The sequence below is a fragment of the Limanda limanda genome, chromosome 11, assembly GCF_963576545.1.
Source record: "Limanda limanda chromosome 11, fLimLim1.1, whole genome shotgun sequence".
In the NCBI taxonomy this organism is placed as follows: Eukaryota; Metazoa; Chordata; class Actinopteri; order Pleuronectiformes; family Pleuronectidae; genus Limanda; species Limanda limanda.
Window position 1 is genome coordinate 3,787,000 of NC_083646.1, and position 19,505 is coordinate 3,806,504.

At 43.4% G+C, this 19,505-nt stretch overlaps 2 protein-coding genes across 2 annotated transcripts; both read right to left on the minus strand.

The window, feature by feature from the left end:
- Positions 1 to 9,186: 9,186 nt before the first annotated feature.
- On the minus strand, positions 9,187 to 16,048 carry LOC133014619 (cathepsin S-like). The gene is made up of 8 exons (XM_061081880.1): positions 15,786 to 16,048; positions 15,038 to 15,162; positions 14,763 to 14,885; positions 14,329 to 14,481; positions 13,144 to 13,368; positions 11,517 to 11,682; positions 11,223 to 11,325; positions 9,187 to 10,037 (listed from the first exon to the last, which is right to left on the minus strand). Exons 1-8 carry the CDS (start codon positions 15,805 to 15,807, stop codon positions 9,938 to 9,940), a joined length of 1,017 nt encoding a protein of 338 aa, XP_060937863.1. The 5' UTR covers positions 15,808 to 16,048; the 3' UTR covers positions 9,187 to 9,937.
- A 1,331-nt stretch (positions 16,049 to 17,379) lies between these two features.
- Positions 17,380 to 18,800, minus strand: LOC133013836 (apelin receptor B-like). The gene is made up of 2 exons (XM_061080923.1): positions 17,745 to 18,800; positions 17,380 to 17,388 (listed from the first exon to the last, which is right to left on the minus strand). The coding sequence occupies exons 1-2, from the start codon at positions 18,798 to 18,800 to the stop codon at positions 17,380 to 17,382; spliced, it is 1,065 nt and encodes a 354-aa protein (XP_060936906.1).
- Positions 18,801 to 19,505: the final 705 nt, after the last annotated feature.

The window sequence follows — 19,505 nt, forward strand, 5'->3', positions numbered from 1 at the left end:
GATTAACATTGCGTCCCTGAATGTACGGCCTGAGTCCCCGACCCCTGACCCCTGACCCCTGACCCCCGACCCCCCCGAACCACCCAGTGATGTTACGTATCTCTCTCTCTCTTCCAGGCCTGGCCTTTGTTTTTGTTTTTTGTAGAATAACGGGGATTTCTTTACTCTTGCAATTGTCTCTGCGGTCAGCTCTTAACGTCAAGGCCAAAGCTTGTTTGAATGTTGTGATAATATTTATAATTAATAACACTATGAATAATGACAATAATAATGATGTTGATTCCCAATGACAACAACGATGATGTGGCGTCCCTTGGGTTCACAGGTTGCTTGTACAGTCGTGTCCGGCCTGACGCCATCTGGTGGCCGGCGCCTGGGGAGCAGCTCTGTCTGAAGGTCCCATCGAGTGCCAGTCCTTCAGGGTCACATGCAAACATGCGTACAGTTTGTCTGCCTGGGGAAATGCATGGTTGTGACCCCGCCCCCCCCCTCTCTCCCATTCCCATCTCCCTCCCCAGTGCAGTGCAGACGCTCTTGTCTTTGTCCAGCTCGGTGTGATCTTACTGTCCTCCACGTTCTAAAACCCTTCTGCCAGTTGTCTCAGTTCCCAGACGGTTCCCTCCTGGTTCTGGGAGGTTCTAAAGATTTGAGAGGTTCCTCCTGGGGTCGTCTTCCTGTTCCCAGAGATCTGGAAGGTGTTAGGATTCGCTCTTGGTTTCGAGAGGCTCCTTGTTTTGACGTGGATCAGGGTTCTGCGGGTGTAAGGATTCGTTCCTGGAGTTTGAGGTTCTTATGGTCCTGCGTGTTCCTCGTCTCCTCGGGTTTACATTGACCTTGAGTTCTGAAGGTCGCACGCCTTGTTCCTGGTCTTTTAAGGATCTTTCAGGTCTTCTGAGAGATTTGGTCCTCCTCTTTTGGAGATCTCCAATTTATTGATCTTCCTAGCGTGCGTCCCTTGGACTTTCTGAGAGGCGTTGGAGGCTCGTGGTGTTTGTCTGTGGCCGTCGTCCTCCGGCATCTCGCTGCCAGCACAAGTCACCTGATCTCCTGATTTCCTGATTTCCTGATTTCCTGATTTCCCGGTGTTTTAAATGCTAAATGCTTGAATCAGGAGAAAATTGCCCAGGATCTGATTCCCTGACCCGGGTGTAAACGCTGCCAGAGAGTGGCGAGGGCAAGCCTGGTGTTTCTCCTCCCTCTCTCTCTCTCTCTCTCACTGTCTTTAACATTGGGAGGGGAGGGAGTGGGTGGGGGGGGGCTGCCGGGGCCCCCTTCACAGCGTGCACTTGAAAGACGGGCGGTCATGAAAGAGGCCATCGACTTTTTTTCGCAGACTTCAAAGCCGAGGCCTTTTTCATCCCATCTCCTCTCTGGGTCTCCGGTCTGGGGTCTGCTCTCGGCCAGACCTGTGGGGTTTAGGGGGCATTCAGAGGGGGGGGGGGCGGGGGGCTTGGAGATCAGAGAGGAGGCTGAATCGTCCAGAACGAAGACAGTGGTAGTGTGCTGTGTGTGTGTGTGTGTGTGTGTGTAGGAGAGGTGGGAGGTGGAGGGGGGGTTATTGGAGGAACAGGAGGTGTCGGAGTAGTGAGGCGTGGAGCTGAATGAAACTTTAATGAGCAACAATTGTAAGCATGCTGAGCGCGGGGGGGGGGGGAAATGAAAAATAGAAGCGCTGGGAGGCTCCTGTGCTCCTCACCCCTGAGCTCCACTGTCATTGGACCAAAGCTGAGGTGACACCTGGCAGGTTCCTCTTTGTCCAACATGGAGACAGAGCCACCTTCTGCTCCGTGTCAAGCAGCGAGGCTCTTCCCTTTTTGTACAGAGGGGGGGGGGAGGGAGGGAGGAGGAGGAGGTGAATCCATTTGGCTGCTGCAGGTGATCCGCATTGCCATTTTTAGCCTGCGGCACCCCCTAGTGGCTTTTACAGAAACTTGACCCTGAAAAGCAGAAGGCCGTTGCAGAGCGAGTCGGAGGAGGGGGAGGAGAGGGGGGGGGTGTGTGAATAATGGAAGAGCGGAACTGAAAGCTAATATATACTTTCAGAATAATACAAAAAAAAACAGAGAGAGAGAGAGAGAGAAAATACCAAAAAAAAACCGTACAATTTTTTTTTTTTGATAATGTTGAAACCAAAAAAAAAAAAAAAAAAAACAACAACCAAAGATTGATGGGTAACTGCTGAATCGTGATGCATCATGGGTAGTTTGAGCAGTTCCCTATCAGAGCTACAGTAGCACTCAGAGGATTCAACACAAAGCACCGGTGGGTTCGGCCTGCTGAGTATTTACAGTTATGTGTTATTAAGTTGAGCTGGAACTGAGAAACTGACACGAGGCAGTGTCTTCTGATGGAAGCCCCCCCCCCCCACACCCCCCACCCCCGTGTGTACATGAAGACTTTACCCATCTACCTCAACTGTGTGAGATGTTGTGTGGCAAAGATATTCCTTAACCAAAGAATCCATCCTGTCAGGGTGTCTGTCCTATCTATCTTATCTATCAATCTATCTATCTTGTCTGTCCATCCGTCTCTTCTTCATGCCTTTTACTCCGAAAAACCAAACGTGCTGGAATCAATCCGTAACCGGAGCCCGCCGTGGCGCCCGTCCAGCCAAAGCTGAAGTCCAGTATGCTAGAGTGTCCCATCGATCCATGCTCTGTATATAAATACAACTCTCAAGACCAAAAAAAAAAGAAAGGAGGTGACAATCCAAGCAAGGAGGATCTTGCTGTAATCAACGTTGCCTATTCCTTGTTTTCCGAGAATCATGTATCAGAAAAAGCCCAAGAATCAAGCACCCGCCCCAGGATAAAAAAAAAAGGTCAGAGGAGACAGAAGCTATTTTTCCACATTTGTAAGCCACCCCTCCCAACCCTGTTTTTTCCGAAATGTTTAGTGTAGTTGAAATACTGTTCGATCCCACTGTTGTAAGTAGGAATTAATGAAATCCATTCAAAAAGCTTTAAACGGGGAAGAGCTGAGGGGAATATTATATTTGAGTCTAAGTTTCCTCAGCTTGGACGCGACCCACCATGCTTTATCGTGCCATTCTTGTTCATGTGTTAGACTTACTAATGAATGTGGCTAACCAACCAAAGGCTTTAAAAAAAGATACACAACACTTTAAACGTCAATCATGGTGGGACATTTTGTATCAACAACTAAAGAAAATCCCTTTGAATACCTCATGTGAAAATTGTTTGTTGTGATGTTGCACTAAAAAAATAAAAATGACTCATTTGTAACCCAACACGGAGCTCGGCTGACTTTGTTTCAGGTGCCGTCGGAGTTTTGTGGAGACACTGACACCGATATATCTTTAAATATTAAAGTAATCCTTTAAGTTGCAGTTCTAACTTGTAGTATTTCTTAAATTGGTTATATTCATCTGCATTAATAACCCTGAAGTTGGCCTTCGGTATCTTTTGTACTCGATTGCAAAACAAATTCAATAATTTATGTATTTTTATTAATTCATAGTATAAATATATTTATTCTTCTCTACAGGACTATGATGGTTTATCACCAGGGCCGGTGCTAAAGGATAGTCACCTTAAATTTCCCTTAAATTTTGAAGGTTTTGCGAATCCACTTCAAATCAAAATCCAAGTGTTGTGGATTAAAAAAACACACTTTTCATTAATCAGCCACTACAGACACAGAGAATATTAATGTTTCACCAGTTTAATTATTGTCAAAACCCATTTTACTGTCTTTCTTTACAGGAGTTGAACATTGGAGGAAACCTGCTCATTAGTTGCAGAGAGAAAGTATATGAAATTAAAGCCAGAAGCCAGTTAGCTTAGCATTAAGATTCAGAACAGCTGCAACATTTTAAAGGTTCACTGCAGCAAACAAAGAAACGATCCAGACTATTATTGTGTTGTCAAACCACAACTTGTCATCACTTTTTGATTGGATTAAACAGAAGATATACGCATCATCGAAGGACTCGAGGTTTGCGTTACTGAAAATGCAGTTTGCATAAAATTGGAATCTGTCGAGCAGCACCGTGGTTAAAAGAGTCGAGTTTGCATGTTCACACCAAAGCGAGATTTCATCCAACTTCCTCCCACAGTCCACAGACGTACAACTGAAGTTAACTGGAGACTCTGAGTTGCTCGTAGTGTGTATGTGACAGTGAATGGTTGTTTGTCTCCTGACGACTTGGTAAAGTTGAATATTTGGCGTCAGTGAGAAATAAAAACACCAAAAGGACGTTTGTTCTCTCCCGTGCACGAAAACGTGAGTTGCCAATCGGCAGCTTGTGCATGCTACATCAACATGTGCACAGATATCTACCAGAGACACCGGTATTGATTTGGACGATCCCTGGTAACATGTAAAAGCTAAACTGACCAACACACCAATATCCAACGTCAATGGTTTCCTTTCACTGGCTTTTATGGCAGGTTTAACAGCTGCTGGAGCAAAAATCACTTCTTCACCTCGATTGCGTCGCAGGCACAGACGTGATGTTTACTGAGACTAAACCTATATATGGATCCAAACCTGTCTGAGCCTCAGCAGCGAGTACGTACATTTTATTATTCCAGATTTAAAAATCACACAAACACATACAGTGAGTTTCAGGGACGAGGTGTTTAGAGGAAAACTTTTAAATTCCACCTGGAGATATGTTTAGAATACACCAAAGAGTGCTGGTACTTTTAGAAACACTTTCCCATTAGTGGCTCTTACTGTAAAACATTTTCATTAAAAAATTTGCACAGTACAACAAATTTAGTTTGATTATTAAAGATTTATTTGTTTCTGCGTGCTGCTACATGATGGGATAGAAGCAGTACGAGGCGATGCCACACTCATCGTTCTTGTTGCGTGACATCTTGATGTAGCCCTGATCTCCGAAAGTCGTTCCCCAGCTGAAATGAAGAGAACGGAAGAGAACACCACGAATCAAACAAACAGGCAAAGGACGAGCTTCCTGGGACTTTACGAGTTAATGTCAGATGTCGTGCAGAAAACTCCTCATTTACATGTTTTGTAAGTGATTTTCATCTGATAAACTTGACTACATCAGTTTGTCTTCATCTAAATGCACAAACATATATATATATATATATATATATATGTGTAAACTTTATTGAATCCACTCAGATCTTCATTGGTCAATGTCCTACAACTTCCACCAAGTTTCAAGAAAATCACTTCAGTAGTTTAGATGCTAAATGATTTAAAACATCTCCATCTACTCACCCGTCCTCTGTATGCCCTGGTTGTCGATGACGTACTGGAAGGCCATGCTCATGAAGCCCCCGTTGCAGCCTTTGTGGTCGTATCCCCTTGTACAGTCCACCAGGTTCTGGGGGCTGAGGTCCTCCAGCTTTCCTGTGGTCTTGGCCAACTGGCCCTCGAGGGCCCCTGCAGCACTGAAGGCCCAGCAGGAGCCACATGAACCCTGGATTATAACAAGATGTGTTACTGTGACGTCAGATAGACTCGCATCTTCTCCCAGGTTCAAACTTATTCCTCAAACATACTTCATATAATACAACTTAATAATAATATAATATTCTGCATCCGAATAGACACTTTCACACGCTTGGCAGCACGAGACGAGTTTGAGCAGATGAATCCGCTGGAGGTTGGAAAAGAGTTTAAGAGGTTTAAGAACTTTTGTCAATTATATTTAACTTGTTGTGAAATCAATACTCGTGAGTCTCTGGTTGAATGAAGCTCAACATCAGCTGTAATGTGTCAGTTCTGAACATCATCTCTTGTTGGAATATTTCAGACACAAGAAATACATTCATTAAAATATCCACTTTACTTATTGACTTTTCACAAGTTCTCACAGTGTCTTCAGTGACTAACTTAAGAAAAAGATTTATTTTATTTTGTTTCTATGCCCATTAACCAACATCAGTTTACTCCAGAAAAGAGTTTGTTGAAATGTAAAACAGTTTAAATCTAATACTAATAATTACAACGTGTGAGTTGCTGAATCTCTGTGATTCCTCGCTGATGGAAACTCTGACTCTTTACCAGCATTTTGACGCTGGTGACGAAGCCTTGGCGTCTCCAGTCCACTGAGTCTGGAACCTCTACGCCTGATGTGGGCAGGCGGATGTTTCTGCCCGTTATTGTGTCGCGACGAAAGCCGAATTCGCATCCTGTCAACGGGCATTAACTGCCAGCAATAAGGCAAGGTTGCAGAGGTTTCCAGCGAAGGAAATTTGGCTTTTAGTCTGGTAATAGTTGCAAATTACATTGTAATAGACATAAACAAGCGAAATCCGGTCAAATCAACAGTAATCGGCATTAGCATGCTAACAAGCTAGCCCCTAGGGTCAATTCCATAATAAAAAGCTTTAGCTAAAACAGGATAGTTTTAGCAGTGTTATTTTCCCAGTTATTCTTATGTCATTGTAGATATAAAAACGCAGTTCTAACTTACCTCGCGATGTTTTTCGTTCTCGGGGAGACGGAAAAGGAAATGATCCGATAAATGACAGTTGACAGCTAACTTTATACCTGTCAAGGAAGGTATTGGAGTAAAATCTGTGACCGAGCGTTTTTAACAAAGAGGAATCGCCTCATCTGGATAGGACGTCCCGTGATGCTCCTTCCACAGCTCCCAGTGGTTGTCCACTCTGCTGTCCAACACAGCAGACCTCAATCCCGAGGTCCAACTACGAGCTTTATAAATGCAGCAACTTTAAGATACGCTATTGGAGCTGGAATTACCGCGGCTGCTGGCACCAGACTTGCCCTCCAATGGATCCTGTGGCGATGCCTTGGTTTTGTACGATATAATCGAAGGCCTACGTTATGAAGCCCCCGTCGCAGTCATCGTTTCCGTATAAATATGAACAGTCCACCAGGTTCCGGGGGCTGAGGTCCAGGAGCTTCCCTGTTTTCTTGGCCCACTGGCCCTCGAGGGCCCCTGCAGCACTGAAGGCCCAGCAGGAGCCACATGAACCTAAACTTGGTGGCCTGTGTTTCAACGGTGACGGAGAAGCCCAGCACTCCTGAGGTGTTCCTGCAGGTTGCGTACACCTGGTACCTGCAGGTCGTGGGATCAGAGGCCCGTTTGGGGCTGGTCGAGAAACATCATCACTCAGTTAAACTCAAATAAAACACCACTCCCCCCAGTGTCTCCTTCGTCCTGAGGAAGTTGAAGCAGGACTCCTCCATGTGCATCTGAGAGGACACAAGTCACATTGACAGGAAGACTGTTTTAAATGTGCACTTGTTTGGACTTGTGTGCAGTTACAACAACATTATAAGACTTTTAACAGATAAAGCTGCAGTGAGAGTGAGGAGAGTCTCCAGGTTGAACCACACTTTGGCTCAAATCTTTGCACGAGGTTCGTTTCCTCTGGTTCGGTGGGTGTGTCAGAGGAGGTGTCCAATCAGCAGTAGCGGCTGTTTCACATCAACTGAAGATGTGAGACGATAAAGACAACGACTGAAACATTAGGTGTATTTTTTTTAAAATACGTATTTAAACTCGACTTATTAACATTTATTCGAGTCTCAGATTTTGTTGTTTGGGTGGTGGGGGACCTCCTGCTCTCTCCTTCCTACCACCTTGTGGGATTTGCTCTGTAAGTTTGACTGTGCAGTGCTGCGACTCCAAATGTTTCTTCAAATTTGACGTTGTGTTTTTGTAGCTTGATAGCACTTTGTCGCCACCAGCACCGAGTGTACAACGAACCTTGATATTTCCATCTTTAGCTGACAAATACTCAAAATAGTGATTGTATTTCCAACTCGAAAATGTGCATCTCAGAAACGGAAGAAGAAATCAAATTTATATTTTACTATTAATGACAAAATAGTAACACACAGTGACTTGGACAAGTAGCTTTAATCCGACTGCTGGTTTGGAAATAGTAACGCGTTAGATTACTCGTTTCTGATTACTCGTCAGATTTTGAGTAACGTTACCGGCATCACTGCATCTATCATGCGTGCACCTTTAATGCATTATCCAGTCTTGCCTGACGGTCGATTGTAGGTTGTTTTCCTCGAAAGGATAACGACACGGGTCAGGAAGACGTTTCAAGTGTAGCGTTGAGTTTTTACTGTAACAGCCCCTGGCTGGCAAAGCATGACGCCGAGAGTTCTGAACTGATGTCACAGCTCTTTATTCAATACATTACATCGTGGCGCCGTAGAAACACCGTAAAACTAGAATGACAGTAGATAAAACAAAATTATTTAATAGACCCCAAATTCAACCGTTAAATAGCCACGTGGGACAAGTTTGACGGGTTAATGTGACATAGCGACTCCCATTCCACGCTACCTGTAGCAAAGGGAATAAACCCAGCTTCTTGACCTCATTCCGCTTGGCTAGGGGTGTTAAACTAGGATCTATAGGTTTGTAATGTTTAAGAATTGCCGTACAGCTGGCGTCCTGTCATTTCTGCTGCTACCATCCTTGAGACGCAGCTGTACGGCAGGTGTTTTATATCTTCCTCGGACAGGAGAGAGGGATTTGGTGTGTTTATTAAAACGGTCCGCTCCGTGTAAGCTATAGGCGTTTTAATGCGAGGTGAGTAGCTATGTTTTAAAAAGACAACAAATTACTAACTTAAATAACACGACACATACTTGAACATAACAAACAAAATAAATCCAACCCAAATAACAAATGAAACAATTCGCATAACCTACCAGGTTTAGCAGCCAGTTACAAAACCTATATATGGATCCAAACCTGTCTGAGCCTCAGCAGCGAGTTGACTGCGTCGTCTACGGACCTGTTGGCTCTGTAGGCAAACTGCAGTGGGTCGAGGAGGTGGTTGGTTATGGCCTGGAAGTGGGTCAGCACCGAGCACTCAAAGGTCTTCATTACTACAGAGGTCAGGGCGACTGGTCTGGGGTCGTTAAGGCCTGTGATCCTCTGCTTTTTGGGAACGGGGATGATGGTGGACGTTTAGAGGCAGGCGGGTACCACGCATTCAGCCAGTGAAGTGTTGAAGATGTCTGTGAACACTGGAGACAGCTGATCCCCACAGTAGCTTAGTGTGGGGGGGGGACAGTGTCTGGTCCAGCTGCCTTGCGGGGGTTCAGACTCGTCAGTAGTTTGTTGACATCTCTCTTTTACAGTGTAAATTTCGAAGTTTTTACGAATCCAATTCAAATCAAAATCCAAGTGTTGTGGATTAAAAAAACACACTTTTCATGAATCAGCCACTACAGACACAGAGAATATTAATGTTTCACCAGTTTAATTATTGTCAAAACCCATTTTACTGTCTTTCTTTACAGGAGTTGAACATTGGAGGAAACCTGGTCATTAGTTGCAGGGAGAAAGTATATGAAATTAAAGCCAGTTAGCTTAGCATTAAGACTCAGAACAGCTGCAACATTTTAAAGGTTCACTGCAGCAAACAAAGAAACGATCCAGACTCTCTCCTGTGCACGATAGTTGCCGATCGGCAGCTTGTGCATGCTACATCAACATGTGCACAGATATCTACCAGAGACACCGGTATTGATTCGGACGATCCCTGGTAACATGTAAAAGCTAAACTGACCAACACACCAATTTCCAACGTCAATGGTTTCCTTTCACTGGCTTTTATGGCAGGTTTAACAGCTGCTGGAGCCAAAATCACTTCTTCACCTCGACCGCAGGCACAGACGTGATGTTTACTGAGACTAAACCTATATATGGATCCAAACCTGTCTGAGCCTCTGCAGCGAGTACGTACATTTCATTATTACAGATTTAAAAATCACACAAACACAAGACAGTGAGTTTCAGGGACGAGGTGTTTACAGGAAAACTTTTAAATTCCACCTGGAGATATGTTTATGTTTAGAATACACCAAATAGTGCTGGTACTTTTAGAAACACTTTCCCATTAGTGGCTCTTACTGTAAAACCTTATATTAAAAAATTTGCATAGAACAGAAAATTTAGTTTGATTATTAAAGATTTCTCTGTCTCTCCGTGCTGCTACATGGTGGGATAGCTGCAGTACGAGGCGATGCCACACTGGTCGTTCTTGTTGCGCGACATCTTGATGTAGCCCTGATCTCCGAAAGTCGTTCCCCAGCTGAAATGAAGAGAACGGAGAGAACACCACGAATTAAACAAACAGACAAAGGACGAGCTTCCTGGGACTTTACCAGTTAATGTCATGTGATGAACAGATGACGTGCAGACAAATCCTCATTTACATGTTTTGTAAGTGATGGAATCAGCATTTTCTTCATCTGATAAACTTGACTACATCAGTTTGTCTTCATCTAAATCCACATATATATATATAAACTTTATTGGATCCACTCAGATCTTCATTGGTCAATGTCCCACAACTTCCACCAAGTTTCAAGAAAATCACTTCAGTAGTTTTGTCTTAATCCTGCTGACAAACTAACAGTTTGTTGGATCAAGTTTTAAAATCATTGAGGTGACTTGTTGTAAAAAGTCAAGATCTGAGTTCACGTTAAAACATTTATATTTTATTTATAAGTAAAGCTCATTAACTGAAAACATCAAAACAACAACGTTACTTCCTCTTCGTTGTGACTCAAGCTGCCTGAATTTATAAGGTAGGCCCCGCCCACTTCTTCACAGCAGGTGGAAATAAGATCCAGGTGAGTTAGAGACGATTTCCCCACAGGAGATTAGATAATGGGATTTATATATATATATACATTTAAGGTAAGTAAAATAGAGTATATTCTTTAACAAAGTTTTTTGATATCATGTAATTATATCAGTGTGTTAAACGAAGACGAAATCTGAAAATTCACAAGAAATCTCCACAAACCACAGCTTTAAAATAAGCCAAGTGGACTGATGATGATTTTTGATTAATTTTTTTAATGTAAAATTAATTTTTAAAACTCCAGAACAAGAACTTGAATGATTAAATGCACTGAGTTACTGTTCCCAGCTATAAACATGCACCGAGGAGGAAGTGATGAAGAAATTCACTGTGGTGAGGAACGTGATAAACCACTGAGACCAGTTTCACATGATGAGTTTGACTGAGACCAGACTCGTGGTCGGAGTCAATCTCTGCTTCTTCATCGCTGTTTCTTCATCTCTGCTTCTTTTGTGACGTCTGTGACATTTTAAAGAGCTAGAACAGCACATCCTGAATTCCCTGTTTCACTTCCTGTTCATCCTCTGATGCACAGACGGAACCAAAATCAGGAACATATGTTACATATGTCCCCATGTTCATATATGTAAGTACTTGTTACGTGGACCAGATGTGAAAAGGTCTCACCTGTTCTTCACCAGCCAGTAGTCCTGCCCGCCCTCAGAACCGTAGCCCACAGCCAACACCCCGTGGTTCACATGCTGGGAGCAGCCCGGGTCGTTGTACACTCCTGAAACCAGTAAAGTAAAACTCACTAATAATAAATACATCTCAATATATCTAATTTCATACATAATTACATATTTAAACCGATTTGTTAGAGCATATTTTATACAAAAAACAAATGTCGGGACATATGAAGTCAGCAAACCGATCCAGTTCGGACATTCAGCTCCTGAGAGTCTAACGTGTGTAACCTACCGCTCTTGTATAAAGGAAACTTGGGCCTCGTGGCGTCAATGCCCACGGAGATTGGCCCGATGGTGGCGAGCGCCTGCTTCAGAGCGCCCTCGTCGCCTTCAGGCAGGACGCTGTACTTGGAGCAGTTGGCGGCGCGGTAGGAGGGGCTGTAGCGGCACTGCTGATCCTGAAGTGAGGAGATCAAACTGATTCACACAGCGTCCATGACGAAAAGTTGGCCTGAGGCGTAAATGAACCCTCTACCTAGAGCACCACAACCACCAGGGGGCCCTATTCAGACAAAACACCAACTTACTTTACCTTTCACTGTTTGCGTTGTGGCTGATTTAACTAATGTTGTGGAATCCAGAAATAAAGCCAAACTATCCCGGATACAAACGCTGGTGGTGATGTCATTTGGAGGCAGACTTTAGACCTTAGATACTCAGCCAATCATGAGTCAGTCTCAGCTGTCAATCATGACGCCTGTTTTTTGCGCTGGGAAGAAGTGTCGGCCATCTTAATTTACAAACAGCCGTGTCCTGAGATTGAGATTCTTTCAGTGGTTAAAATGAAAGAGGAATACATTTTAAATCTAAAATGTTGGTTGACATCTACGTGTTGAATCTTCTTCTCATAAACCTTTCTCAGAGTTTTGAATGTTCCGATCGACAAGCGAGTCAGACGTGAATAAGTGAATTTCCGCGGAGACGATTAACTCTCTGCTCGTTAAGAAGCTTTTTCACTTCCACGAGTGTTTTTATACTTTTGGGCTGAACTAGATCGAGGACGCGTCCACGAGGCTGCAGCAGCAGATCTGTCCTCCTCCTCCTCCTCCTCCTCCTCCTCCTCCTCCTCCTCCTCCTCCTCCTCCTCCTCCTCCTCCACTCAGCAGCGAACCAGATGGAGCCTGGAGGACAAACATGTTGTCCGCTCCGATTAATTTATTGTTGCTCCAAAGAGACATTAACAGCCGACCACAGACAAGTGAGGAGAGTGTTGCTGTCTGCAGCCTGGAGGGTTGTGCTTAACTTATTGTTTCTGTTCGTACACCCACACACTTTGTCTCACACAGGAATCCTCTCACCGATAACCTGAGCTTGCACTGGTTCCCTACGTGTTTACACTTTAAAAGAACATTGGGTTTTTATTTCTCCTGAACTGAGAAAACAGCACAGAGTCAAACAGAAATCAGATCTCAGTCCTGGATTAACCCTGCGTTTTTGGATTATAATCCCTGTTGGCTGGTAAACTGAGAGTGAAACTAATGATTCCGGCCACGTCTGTGAGTTTAAATACAGACGATATTTATTAAATAAATATATCAACGACACTCAGAAGAGTTCATACGTCTGCCAAGGTCACGTGATTGTCTGGTTCTCATCGTAGAAATATAAACGAAAAAAGGAAGCGTTTTTTAAGATCTGTAAATTATTCCCTGAAGAATTAATGATAATGTTGACGGACACTTGATGAAGCATTGTTAATCGGTTCTTGCTCAGTTCCTCCACCAAGTTTGGTTGAAGTTTGGTTTAGTAGTTTTAGCATGAGACGTTTGTCTTGACCCAAGAAAAAGCAGCTGAGGGAACAGTTGCACCACAAAGTTCATTTAGATGCTGAATGATTTAAAACATCTCCATCTACTCACCCGTCCTCTGTACGGGTACGAGGCCTCTGAGTCGATGCCCTGGTTGTCGATGACGTACTGGAAGGCCATGCTCATGTAGCCCCCGTTGCAGCCTTTGTTGCCGTATTTCCCAGAACAGTCCACCAGGTTCTGGGGGCTGAGGTCCACCAGCTTTCCTGTGGTCTTGGCCAACTGGCCCTCGAGGGCCCCTGCAGCACTGAAGGCCCAGCAGGAGCCACATGAACCCTGGATTATAACAAGATGTGTTACTGTGACGTCAGATAGACTCGCATCTACTCCCAGGTTCAAACTCATTCCTAATACATACTTCATATAATACAACTTAATAATAATATAATATTCTGCATCCGAATAGACACTTTCACACGCTTGGCAGCACCAGACGAGTTTGAGCAGATTAATCCACTGGAGGTTGAAAAAGAGTTTAAGAGGTTAAAGAACTTTTGTCAATTATATTTAACTTGTTGTGAAATCAATACTCGTGAGTCTCTGGTTGAATGAAGCTCAACATCAGCTGTAATGTGTCAGTTCTGAACATCATTTCTTGTTTGATTATTTCAGACACAAGAAATATTTAAAATATCCACATTTGTTATTGACTTTTCACAAGTTCTCACAGTGACTTCAGTGACTAACTAAAGAAAAAGGTCACGGTTTTATTTTGTTTCTATGCCCATTAACCAACATAATTTTACTCCAGAAAAGAGTTTGTTCAAATGTAAAACAGTTTAAATCTAATACTAATAATAAGAGAGTTCAAATTAAATATCATCTCTTCAGTGAAAACTGACAAAAAGGTCACAGAAAAAAAACGAGGTTATTGAAAAATAAAAGAAGTAAAAATCTGAAAGTGTCTGGAAGCATCAAAACCAAACTTCAACATTAAGGTTAATACTATATAATATATAATATAATAAATATTCATAAAGTACATAAAACATGTGCTAATCTTAATGTCAGAGAGTGGGTTATTATATATATATATATATATATGTGTGTGTTGGGTTACAGTGGTGGTGTCACGCCTCCTCTGGAAGTGGACGAGGTGAAACATTTCACAAACACGTGGTTGTGGTGACGTCTTCCTGTTTTAACAAGAAGCGATTTACAGAAATAAGGAACGGAGGAACGTGTGAGTTGCTGAATCTCTGTGGTTCCTCGCTGATGGAAACTCTGACTCTTTACCTGCATTTTGACGCTGGTGACGAAGCCTTGGCGTCTCCAGTCCACAGTGTCAGGAACCTCTACGCCTGACGTGCCCACGAAAGGAGATGGCGCCCTCTGGATGTGGGCAGGCAGAGTGAGCGCGGCGTACGACTGCATGATCTCCTCTGTTGTCTGTCAGGAAGTAGAGAACACAGCAGGAAACAGGAAGCAGTGAGGTCAAACCATCCAGATTCATTCAGCAGCGTTTTAAATCAAGTTAGATTTCACTGTTTTGTTAAGGTTGAAACACTGAAATCATCAATATTGTGGATGTGTATAGACAGAATAAACATCTGTTACATGTTAAACTGCTTTAATTCTTCTTCAGAAGTAAATAGACGTGATGATGGTGAATCAATAACGATCAATGATCAGTTGTTTGTGGTTGAACGGCCTCAGAGCGAGCGTCTCACCAGGTCTCCCATGAAGTTCATACTCAGGTCGTAGGTGTGAAGCCCCATGGAGACCTCCAGGTTGTGCGTGGTAACGAGCATCAGGTTCTTCTCCCACAATTCCCGGCGGCGCACATCCTCCACCTCAACACGAGCACAAACAGAATCAGTGCATGAGGTCAAACCCTGTGCGACTTTGTGATAAATATGGATTTAACAAATCCGCAAACACGCAGATTTTATTTGCAGTCACGTGTTAAATCTGTGACTGAGTGTTTTTAACAAAGAGGAATCACCTCTTCTGGATAGGACTTCCCGTGAGTCTTCTTCCACAGCTCCCAGTGGACGTCCAGTCTGCCGTCCAACACGGCGGAGGCCCGGACACACAGGCCCAGGAGCAGAAGGCTCGCCAGCATCAGCTCTGTGGACACACACATTTAATTATAGATATTAAAACAATTAGTATTAAATTGATCTATATCTTTACATACTTTACAAATATATTTCATATCTTAATTTGATTCTTTCCAAAGATATTCATTTAGTTCTATGTATTTATTGCTCTTATATATGTTTTTACCAGAACCTGAGACAAACAACTTCTCAGTTACGCAACTTTCCTAAATGAGGAAATACAAAAATAAAATACATATGATAGAATAACTTAATCTTATTAGTTATTATTATGAATAGCAGTATTATAACTATTATGACTATTATTACGATTATGATTATGATTATTATAAGAAGTAGTAGTAGTAGTATTAGTAGAAGTAGTAGTATCATTATAAATAGTAGTAGTAGTAGTAGTAGTATTCCCCTCCACAGTCGCACTGTGTCTCAGTGTTATATTATTATCACAGTTTTATTCTTCAGTAACTTTAACTTCACCTGTTGTCTCGGCACTAACACGTGAAAACGAAAGTAAAACTTTCATTTCACACTTGATTCGTTTTTTAAATCGACAGTTAAAAGTTCCCGTGTTGATATGAAGAGAAGCAGAATATTTCAGTCAAGAGTTTAAAAGTTGAAACTTTCTCTCACCTTGTTTGTTCTGAGTCTTCATCGTCACTGAGCGGAAAGATTCTCCAGCTCTCTCATAAAGGAGAACAACGGGTCACATGGTCTGATTTCTTCTTCCTCTTCTTCCTCTTCCTCCTTTTCCTCCTCTTCCTCCTCTTCCTCCTCTTTTCAAACACAGCACAGCTTCTCGTGTCTGTCGCAGATTCACCTGAAGTTCAACCGAGAGGAATAAACACAGACATCTGTTCACCTGATTCCTGAAAGACTCGAAACATAGAAACACCTGGAGAATGAGGATTTTGATTTAGATTCACAGAACTAACTCAGTAGTGACCTCTAGAGGCTGCAGCATGAACAGCATTTTACAAAACTAAACCAAACATTTAATCCTTAAACAGATAATACACAGAATTATTCAAAATATATTAATTTAAAACTGTTATTATGATATGTTTGTTTGTTTGTCAGCTGTTGTCTTCTGTTCCACAAAATGTTTGAAATGTTAATTCTAAAATTAGAAACTTCTGATAAATTGTTTAACAGCCTAGATGTTTTTTAATCAGCGTCATTAAAATAAAACCATAACCAACATGTTTACATGAAGCTGTTTCCTGTACGTCATTCGGACAGATTCAACCTCCGTGACTCTGTTGATCTGTACATTTTATAAATCTGTTATTAAATAATAGAAATAAATAAATCTAAACTTAATCCCAGTATCTTTTTGTGGAGCCAGTTTCAGATATTGTCTTTCATTGGTTCTTACACGAACATTATATTTATGCTGGAATCTATAGTAGTTAAAAAAAGAAACAAACAATCTAAATTAAATTATATACGTTATATATTGTAAAAGCTGTGGTTGTTGTTATATTCACATATTTACATGAAATGTCACTTTAACATTGTGCTGTTTATTGGCTTCATGTAAGTGTATCATTGTGTTTATCTAAGGATTCAGGTTTAATTAATCAGTTTACTCCAGTTTACGTTCTGAATATCCAGATACATTTCTACTTCTGGTTACTTGCTGACATCTTAGCTGTAATAAATACTGCACGACACAGTCCAACTCAAAATTAAACCTTTATTCAAGTTCATAGAAAACATCAGTTTCCAGTTTAATCATCGGAAAAAAGTTCTATACAGAAAAACTACAATAAAAGTGATTTGAAAGGTGAGAAGAGGAGGAGCCTCCATCGCAATGTCTCCTCCTCACAAACTGATTAAAGTGAAAGAATCTGAACAGTCACAGACAAACACTGTGGAACTCGTTTTTTTTCTCTGGAGATAAAACCTGAAAAATACCTCAGGGCTTTAAAGTGCCTCAAATAACTGAAGATAACCAAACGTCCTCATTTCTACAGACGCCTGAAATCCAAGAGTCCAAAACATTTAACTCCTGTTTGATTCCAGAGGAGATTCACTCAGGAAAAGTCCGATTCAAATTTAGAAAAACACGTATGTTGATAGAATTTAAATTAGTTAGTAACTAAGATCTGGGGAGGAGCTGTCTTCACGTGGTCCAATCAAAGCCCCTTCGTCCCCCTCCGTCCTCCTCTGAGCTCCGCCCCCTCACATGATGGGGTAGGTGGCGAGGTTGTGGCCCCAGGTGTCACTCCAGCTGTGACAGAGAAGAAAGGAGAGAGAAGTGAGAGAGGGTCGAGCAGCGTCAATAGATAATCTACATGTGAGAACTGTGTCTGTAGAATCCAGGTTTGTTTCTATATCACTGAACAATACAAACCAAAAGGAAACTGCAGGAAACAACTGAACACCTCAAACAAATACTTTACAACTAAGAAGGATGGAAAGATGCAGCATGTTTGTTTCTCCACTAGAGGGCAGACCGTGACTGCAGAGGTGTGAGCGTTTACTCCAGCGACACAACTCAACAAACTGGCACATCCTTCCTACACACACACACACACACACACACACACACACACACACACATACACACAAACACACACTCTCTACACTGCTGGCTGTGATGCAGATAATACAGACTGGAGCTGGAGGGCTGGCCGGGGTGGCGTGCAGGGTCTTCTTCAGGTTGAGGAGGCACAAGCACTGGGACCTGAAGTGCAGGTCTAAGAAGGCGTAGAGGAAAGGGTTGAGGCAGCTGTTGAGGAAGGCCAGGCAGGTGAAGTACGGGTGTGCCAGCAGCAGGAAGTGCAGGAAGGCACAGGTGACCGGGAACAGGTCCAGGTGGGACAGGGCGAACAGGCTCTTCACCAGGTGGACGGGTGCCCAGCAGGCGGCGAACACCACCACCAGCGTGGTGATGATCTTCAGCAGCCTCCTCATGCGCTGGTCCTCCCTGCGCAGGGTGTTGAAGTGGCGGATGACGGTGCAGCCGATGAAGCCGTAGCACACCATCATGGCCAGGAAGGGCAGGAGGAAGCCCAGCGCCGAGGAGAAGATCCACAGCGTCTCCTTCCTGGAAGTGGGCACCAGGCTTAAGTCCATGGCGCAGGAGGTGCTGTTGCTGCCGGGGTCGTCCTTGGTGGTGCGGAACAGCAGGCTTGGGGTGGCCAGGAGCCCGGACAGCATCCAGATGCCGATGAGGCAGGCCCTGGTGTGACCCCGGGTCCGCAGCTGGCTGCTGGACAGCGAGTGCACGATGGCCAGGTAGCGGTCGAAGCTCATGCACGTGAGGCAGAAGACGCTGGCGTACATGTTGAGCATCACCACGTAGTTGCTGATCTTACACAGGGCCACGCCGAAGGGCCAGTGGAAGCCCATGGCGGTGTACAAGGCCCACAGGGGCAATGTGACCACGAAGCTCAGGTCAGCCAGGGCCAGGTTCCCGATGTACACGTCGGCCGCGCGCCGCTTGCCCTGCGCGCGCCACACGGTGAAGATGACCACCCCGTTCCCGGAGAGGCCCAGGATGAAGATGAGCATGTAGAGCACTGGGATGATGGAGTACGAGGGGGTCCACTCCGAGAAGTCACACATGGTGTAGTTCTCCCACAAGTCGTAGAAATCAAAGTAATCATAGTAATCATAGGTAACTTGAGTTGGCTCCATCTCCAGTTTCTGCTTATTAAAGTCTGGTATGTCCACAGGGGTTGACAGCTCGGAGCTTTGTGGCTTCATGTGTGATGTGAGGACCTTTATATACCCCCCCCTCCCCTTCACTTGTACCGTCCCAGGATGCCCCCCCTCTCCCCTCCCACTGCCCTCCTCCTCTGAGGAACATGCTCTGTCACTACACACACACACACACACACACACACACACACACCCTACTCTTATCATTAATATTTCACCCCATCCAATGTAGAAGGAAAGGCTGTGTACATTTGCAAATACTGTGCAAAGACCTATGTTAAACTTTAACTCTTTACCTTCATATTTGACGCTAGTGATGATGCCTTGGCTTGTCCATTAAAGGCAACATCTCCCCTGGTGTCTGTCAGGAAGTAGAGAACACAGCAGGAAACAGGAAGTGGTGAGGTCAAACCATCCAGATTAATTCAGCAGCGTTTTGAATAAAGTAAGATTACACTGTTTAGTTAAGGTTGCAACACTGAAATCATCAATATCTTGGATGTGTGAAGCCAGAATAAACATCTGTTACATGTTAAACTGCTTTAATTCTCCTTCAGAAGTATATTACAGATGTGAATTGTTGTGCAATAGGAGTAGACTTGACGTTGGCTAATTATTAATAATCATGAAATATGATTATTAAAATACAAATTATTTATCAAAAATAATTAAATTATTAAT